The sequence below is a fragment of the Arachis duranensis genome, chromosome 10 (assembly GCF_000817695.3).
Source record: "Arachis duranensis cultivar V14167 chromosome 10, aradu.V14167.gnm2.J7QH, whole genome shotgun sequence".
Taxonomy (NCBI): domain Eukaryota; kingdom Viridiplantae; phylum Streptophyta; class Magnoliopsida; order Fabales; family Fabaceae; genus Arachis; species Arachis duranensis.
In genome coordinates, this window is record NC_029781.3 from 105,738,486 (window position 1) to 105,746,995 (window position 8,510).

General features: G+C 30.3%; 1 protein-coding gene across 1 annotated transcript; it reads right to left on the bottom strand.

Annotated features, from left to right (window-relative positions):
• Positions 1–6,082: 6,082 nt before the first annotated feature.
• On the bottom strand, positions 6,083–8,040 carry LOC107471953 (allene oxide synthase 3). Its single transcript, XM_016091510.3, has 2 exons — positions 7,402–8,040; positions 6,083–7,108 (listed from the first exon to the last, which is right to left on the bottom strand). The coding sequence occupies exons 1-2, from the start codon at positions 7,969–7,971 to the stop codon at positions 6,224–6,226; spliced, it is 1,455 nt and encodes a 484-aa protein (XP_015946996.1). The 5' UTR covers positions 7,972–8,040; the 3' UTR covers positions 6,083–6,223.
• Between the last annotated feature and the right edge of the window lie 470 nt (positions 8,041–8,510).

An 8,510-nucleotide genomic window follows, 5' to 3' on the forward strand; every position in this document is an offset into this window, starting at 1 on the left:
ACTATTTAACAATTTGAAAATGCTATTAGCCTTTAAAGTATCATTCATTAATTAAATCTAATCATTTTTAATCTCATTACTCCTAATACTCCATTTTATGCAAAATTATTCTATTCATAACACAATGTCACGCCAATAACATTATTCCTCTGATCTATTCTTATTACCCCTCTACAAGGAACAATATAATATGAAAGGGTTCTTGTAAATGCTTTAAATCATCTGGAATTAATTAATGCTTGATATATATGAAACATTACTTTATCTGATATGCTTATTAATTAGATTGTTTAATTCGAAATTGAAACCAATTAATAAGTAATAACCAGTTACTCTTTAGTCTTTACATACAAGTGCATGGTAATGGCTTTTACTTTTTCTAGAGTAAAATCTTAAAAGATTAATCTCTATATACAAATGTTTTGTATTTACAAGCTTTACGAGTTTGAATGAAACCTACCCATTAAATATGTTACTTGTTACGTGTTTTTTTAACAGAATTTTAAATTAATTCAAATCAATTAACGTATAAATATATAACTTATATTTTTCAAAAGATTTCGTTTCTTTTTTCGAGTTTTTTGCCAAATTTATTGGATCTCCTTCGTGCGTTCTCTCTTTGTTTCGTTTTTTTCGATTTTCATGGTTTCTTAAATCAATCTTTGAAATCGTTTTGAAGATAATGGAACTTCAGAAATACACACAAACAATTATATAAATACACCCAAACGATTACAGAAATACACCTAAACGATTACAGAAAGGATTTCAGAAATACACCCAAAGGATTTAAGAAATACACCCAAAAGAGAGGGAGACAGTATATTTCTTGAAATCTTTTAATGTTTTGCTGATTAAGGATGAGGCATATGACAGAGACAATCTAGAAGAAAAACCTAGAAGAACAGTAAAACAGTACCTTGAATAATGTTTCTTCCTTTTTTTGGTGATTTTTATGGAGATTTGTATCTTTTCTTTTTTATTTCTTCTACTCTTCACGAGGAGTTGGAACGTTTCTGCAGAATCGTAGTAGTTTGCTTTGAATGTTCCTTGAATCTTGATGGTTTGCGTTTTGATTGAGGAAGAAGAGAAAGAGTGAACGTGTTGTTGTGGAAGGGGCGCGTGTTTTTTTCTTGATGGTTTGCGTTTTGATTGAGGAAGAAGACGAAGAGTGAACATGATGTTGAAGGAGTGCGTGTTTTTTTCTTGGACTTGGAACAATTTGTATAGCTTATAAGCCAAAAAAGCTTGTATATGTAACAGCCATCAATCTTAAATTGTTGGAAATTTAGGATTTAAAAAAAAAATAAATAACAATAACACCCATAATTTTAAACTAATATTATCAATTTTAGTATATATTGTCCTTATCAACAGCTAATGAAGACAAATATTGTACCACACTTTACAACTTGACGCTTCTTAATTTGAATATGGAAGTAAGAATGGTGTTGGACTTAGTTATAGAGAAGGGAGGTGCTTCACAACGTTGTGGTGTCAGTGGAACAGAACTCGGACCCTGCGAGTTCTTTCTCACTAAACGAATGGTCCGAGTTCTTTCTCATAAAAAAACAATTACAAGCAACACGGAGAGTCTGATTTTCATGTTCCAAAATTCAAATTTCTCCATCTACAAAACAGACCATACGATATATTATACAAAATTTTAAAATAAAAAAACTCACATAGTCCAAGTTCTTCTACCTCACACTCACAAAAAATTGTCCCACATATTTATCTTATTCCCCATAAATTCATACCAGAACAAAACACACACAAGCCTTTCATATTCAAAAAATTGAGCCACAACTTGACCTCTGTGTGTTAATAACGTGAAATTATATCATTCACTCTTGTCATTTTATCTGAAAAATATACTCATTTTTATTCGGCTAGATATTCCAAATTAAAAAAAAAAAACACATACACACACATCCATCCACTTCTTACAAACATTAATTATTTTCTTCTTAGAAGTACTATCCACCTTTCAAAATTTACGTAGATTCTATTGTTGGAAAAAACTATATATACTCTTAGCTTTAAGCCATGCAAACGATACCAATAATCAAATAAAGTCACATTCATGAATCACCCTAGCTATATGATTGACTGATTGGTGCTCATGCATGGTTCCCCAACAAGTTTTTTATTAGATATCGTAGTGAACATAAAAAATGCTTTTTTTATGGCAATGCAAGTGTGTGTGCCTATAACTCGCTATGCAGTATTTGCATATATATTTAGCTACCATGTATATATGTAGTAGAAAAATTTTCAAGTATATAAATATTTTAGTAATTTTTAACCGTTAATTTAATTATATATATTATATATTTTTTATAATTAAAATTAACGATTAAAAATTACTAAAATATCGATATATTAATATATTTAAAGAAATTTTTTTATGTAATATAAAACACACTACAGACATTAAAATTTGGCAAATTTTTTGGTGTTAAATTTGTTGAAGTTATCTATTAAAGTAAATATTAAATATTTAAAAATGATTATTTATATATTTTTAAAGTTAAATAATATTAGTTTTTAGTTTCTTTTTTGACAAATTGGACAATAGTTCGAAGATAGGGACCAATGTCCTTCCACCCAATATTACACATATATACATAATCTTGGAAGGAATGGTTGAGGATGAACTTACGCATCAGTGGTCCCTGGTGATTATATTGCAGTGCTTCCTCTTTTTTTTTTTAACTTATTAATTTATTATACACTGAACCACGTTATTTTTGTATCACATAATTATTTTTTTAAAATATTCATTTTTATTAGATAGCGGTGGTGAAAGACAGAGCTTTAGGTAGGGAGTAGTTTAACAAGAAATTAATGTTTCTGATACAAAAATGGTTTAAAAAAATCAATTTATTTAAAATATCACTCTTTATTATTATATATTAAAAACTTTTATGCAGCATAAATTGTGCCACATCTATCATTCTTAACCATACATGTTAATTGTATTTATATGTACATCAAAAGTAAAAAATCAATAATTAATTTTAATGTACGAATATTATTTATGTTATTGGAATAGTTAATATATTAATTGAAGGATTAGTATCTCGGTGGCTTAAAAATAACGGAAGTTTCATTCTTTAATGAAATATTATTGGAATAAGGAAGCGTATGAAACAGTAAATTAAGATGTGGCTTGCTTTAGTTAGCAATAAAAAATAGAGTTTTAGTCTTCTATTAAATTGTTAACACTATTTAGTTTTTTCTTTTTTCAAAGTTATACAAATTAAAGGATGACATAGTCACCCACGATAGTCATGGCAATAGGTTCCAATTTAATACACCCGAAAAACGGGCTAAATAAGTTCAATTAATAAAATGCACGTGCCATTATTTCCACGGGAAAATTGTGAAAAAATGAAAAATTGAACATTTGAAAACGTGAAGAAGTAATATAAGCTAAGAATTAAGATTAGCCAATACGGCAATACTTATAACATTGACTAGAATGCTTGAATTAAGTCACTAGCGTTATATGAGAAGAAATATTTGACAATTGACAATGTTTGACTTGGGATGAATTTTGGTTTTATAATTAAATAAAAACTCAAGTGCAGTCGACTTCATATAAAATTTTATTTGAGAGTTGGTAAATAATTTGACTGATTTGACTAAATTTTTATCTAACAGCTCTCAAATATTAACTTCACGTGAAAACGACTGCACCTGAATTTTCACCTTATAATTATTAGAAAATTGTTTAGATAAGTTTAACGAATACATTCATTTAATAATATTCTATTATTCTCTTTCAGTAGTCCAACATCATGCACCCGACACTTTTAAGTTTCAAGATCCTATTAGTTGAAGTGAATCGAATTTTTTACTTCTTTAAATAAAGTCTTGTCTGTGTTTTGAACTCTCTAAACTAATTAAAGTTAGCACAAAGTTTGATTGAATGCACTATTTTTGCTATTACAAATTATATGTAACTAGAATCCAAAAAAAATTATATCTAACTAAGAATTATTAAGTTCACATTGCTATTATAAAATTCTTAATTAATTAAATGAGAGAATAGTAAATGATTTCTACACTTCCATATGGATATATAATTTATAATTAAATAAAAAATTTGAATAAGAAAATGACAGTGATGAATCTTAAGAACAAAAATTGAAAAGAACAGTAATAAATAAAAAAGAAATGGAACGATGACTACTAATGTAAGAAAATAAATAGCAGTGTTGTAATTACTTGTTATCCTAAATATAAGTGTTTAGTTTTAATTAAGTAGCTTATGAATTAAAAATAGAATTATTCTATAACAAGTTCATAAAAGGTAATTCTTAAAAATATAAACAAAGTTTTAATAGAAAAAAATAACTTTGTGTGTATTCAATATTATTAGGAAACATCAAAATCTTTTTTTATTCTATTAAAAAACATTTCAGTTTTTTGTATTCTTTTTGTGCACTTGGTAGCAGTAATAGTATATATATTATATAGAGACAAATTCTACTATTCATCTATCTTATATGTGGAGCCTATAAATTTAAATTTAAATACTCATATAGAATAATGAAGATNNNCGAATATTTTTATTATTTTTTAATTTTTATATTCAAATGTTTTATTTATAAGTTATAATTCTCTCTTTATTTTTAAAACTGTTAGTACAAGACAAATATAAAATTTTTTCATTCTTTTTTTCAATTAATATTATAAATTAAACTATATATAATCTCTTATTTATAAAATCATATAAAACATTATTTAAGAAAAAATAAGTCTTCTCACTTTTTTGTTCACTTTTACACATAATCAGTTTTTTTTTTAACATAATATATAACAAAGTATAATAATATCGTTTGATTTATATACTTCACTCCACTTAGTAAGATAAGATTTTATTGTTGTTGTCGTCGTCTTACAGGATTCGTATGCCACCATAATATATACTTAAGTTAATTTAATTTCAATGACAAGCAGCCACCTACGCAATCCTTAGCTTGAGAATCAAGTATCACCCAATTGGCAACTTGCATCTCCATAACTCCAAAATAAAGCAAAGCAACAAAATGCAAAAGAAACAATGTAAATGAAAAACGAGTATATCATGTTTCACAACATCCAAAATTCACTCAACCCAAATCTGTATTATATATAGGCCTTCATTGGTCAGGGATATATGTGGTTGATGGTAACGTTTTAGAAGCTTTCAAAATCATCTCCCGAATGAAATGAACATTGAATATAAATCCTAATTTTAATTATATTGTATTTTAACTGGTCAAATTTGTTCAAATATTAATCAAAATATTATCCTTTAATTTCTTCGGTCAAATTATACTGTATTATTATGAAAAGAAAAATTCTATTCAGTCACCAAATTGAAACATTAGAAAAAAAATAAAGTTATTATAATTGATCCTAATTAAAAACTTAAGTTAATGAAAAAAGATAACACTAATAATTATATCTCTAATATTTTCTAAAGTATTATACAAATATTTTATAAGCAATGTTAGGGGCCAGCAATATTTGTGATTGATAGCCATCAATTAGCCATCAATAATGATTTGATGGTATGAAATTAGTGTGAGATTTCATCTAATAGCTCACATTTCTCTGCTGGTTACATACTGACCAAAATACAATAAAATTACTGGCTCCCTAGACTTTTCCATATTTTATTAACTTCGTGTACTTTTCCATACATAAAACGTTAAAAATCATGGCTGCAAGTAGGGAGATAGATTCGTTGAATCCAATTATTGTAAATAATGCTTAAAAAAATTACAACTATGTAATTATATTATTAATTAAACATTATTTCTCAAGTCTTCAACTTGCTATCATGATTATTTATGCACACCACATCTGGCCTTCATTATCAACTCGATCAAAAGGGAAAAAACAAAACAAACCAATCAAGCATGCATTCCAATAAAAGTAAATTCCTGTACACAAACACAAATTTTACTTTTAACATTTTACAAGAAGCCATAGTGAGAGTACCTTCATTCAAGATTTGTCCAGGCATACATAGAAAATGAATTATATTAAATAATGTACATCAAAATTAACTATTAAAAATAAATTAAATAAATTACATATATTTATATATAAATATATTGATAATTAATTTTACTATACAAATAACATTTTTAATAAAAAATAGTAAATGAAAAGAAAAACAAAGTAGCTGGTTTTTTCACAAAGTACAGTAGAGATGAATAACTCAGAATGTAGAAGAGGCCTTAGTGAGAGAAGTGATGGTAACATTTGGACCCAAAACAATATCCTTGTATGTAAATTCAAAAGTATCATAACGCAAGAAGAATTCCACCAGAAACACCCTGCACAGTAGTATCACCAGATTCTTTCCCGGGCACTGCTTGTTCTCCGGTCCGGGCTGCTCCGTTTCAGGCCCGTTCGACCACACCACGTACTTCAACAACCTCTCCCCTTCCTCCCCAACGAACCTCCTGGCCACAAACTCCTCCGCCTTCTCGAAGATTCTAGAATCCTTCGTGGCGAAGGGTTGATACCCAAACAACATCTCCCCTTTCTTGATCTGAAAAGAGTCGTCGTGGCTATTTACTATTATGTCCTCTCTCGCCTTGGCGTATTGGTACGGCACTACAGGCTCTATCCTCATAGCTTCATACACAATGGATTTCACCAAACTCATTCTCTCAACACCGTTTATCGTGATGCCTCCTTCTTCTTTCACGACGCTTCTAACTTCTGCCGCTATTTCCTTGTGGAGCTTCTCGCCGCCCAAACCCACCCACTTCATGAGGGTTGGGAACTGGTTCTTTAACCCTCCGTACGCGTTGAACCCCGCCGTGAATATTATATTGTGAATGGCTTCGCTTCTTTCGATCCCGGCCTTCTCTGCTTCTTCTACAAGCTTCCCCGCGTTCGCCGAGAATGCTTCGTAGAGCTTCTTGTAGCTCGATTTCGCCAGGAAAGCTGGGAATGGAACCGTACGGATCAAGAAATCCTCTATGTAATTGAAGATCTTCGGCAGCCCAAGGGTTGCCAGTGGTGCCAGCTGGAACAGTAGCCACGTGTCAAACAGCTTCGGCCCCTCTGAACCTAGGTTCGTCTCCGCAGGATCCTTTTAACAATTAACATCACAAAGAATGCAAATTAGTTATGGAAATGTCTAACCCCATCACTTTTATTAAAATTTGGTACAGCATTTAATTAGTAAAAAATAAAGTGAATAATTTTATTTCTTTAAATAAAATTTTGTACTATTAAATTCATCAATAATAATTAATTAATAACTATAATAATAACTAATTAATAACTATAAATCACAAAATTTATTGGCTCTGCCCACTCTTCTTAGTTATTACTACCAAGTGAAACGAACTAACGATTCAGTTAGTTAGTTAGAATAAGTACCTTATTGTTGCAGAAGAGGCGGAACATGAAGTTGAAGGAGGCGGAGGAGACGGCGTCGTTTAGGTTAGCAGTTGCAGTTTTGGAAGAGAGGTTGTTCTCGATTTGAGTGAAGCATTCGTCAACAACGTTGCGGAAGAGAGGAAGAAACAGTTGCTTCCGGGAGGCGATGGTGCTGATGTAGAAGCTCTTGAGTGCGGCGTGGGCGGGCTCGTGGGTGTCGAGGTAGGCGCAGACGCGGTAGCCTCCTGTGAAGGAGGTGGAAGGCATGAAGGTGCCGTCAAGAACGTTGCGCTTCTCAACCTTAGAGTTGTCGAAGAGGATAGGGAAGGAAACAGCGTCCAAGAGAGCTATGACTCTTGGATCGGAGGAGATGAAGGGGCCAGGTGGCATGTTAGTACGGATGACGGTGGAGTTATACTTTTGGATCTTGGAGAGGAAGAATTTGTCGCGGCCTTGGTGGTAGAAGTAGTCGTGGCGGTCCTTTATGGGTCCGAAGAAGGGAAGGCCGTAGGTTCCGGGGATTGCTCTGAGTGGCTTCTTGATAATCTTGTTGGTAGTGGTAGAAGCCATTGTTAAGGCCAGGCTATGGAATGGTGTATTATTTTTTATTTTATTTTGATACTAATAATGGAGTGGGAATGATAGAAGGTCATATATATATATATATCTGTGTGTGTGTGTGTTTGAAGTAGCAGCTACATGTTAGTGGTCATTGTCTATAATTCTCTTTCTTATTTATTTATTAAGAAAATACATAGAGATAATAAAGTATTTGTATAATTAGTACAATAGGAGTTTAAGAATGTTCGATTAAATAGAATATCAGATGTTTATTATTTTTGATAATATCTAAATAATTATTTTGGATAGTATAAATATATTGTGTTTGAGAAATTAATCATATTTTATTATTAATATTCATTTTTTAACTTATATTAGACTAAATAAATAGTATATTATACACATTATATAAAAACTCTCTAACAAAATTCTTATTTATTTACGATTAATCCCCTGAGAGTAGAAAATATTAATATTAGAAATAGCAAGTTGATGGAGGATAATTATCAACTGAGAATTGGTTTGGTCAGTGGTGGTGCCTATTGGCT

What these genes read in the sequence shown, in the direction of transcription:
- LOC107471953 (XM_016091510.3), bottom strand. Translation starts at nt 7,971, where the DNA reads ATGGCTTCTACCACTACCAACAAGATTATCAAGAAGCCACTCAGAGCA. An exon ending in GCCTCTTCTGCAACAATAAG is followed by an intron (nt 7,109 to 7,401) that starts GTACTTATTCTA and finishes AATTGTTAAAAG; the next exon opens with GATCCTGCGGAGACGAACCT.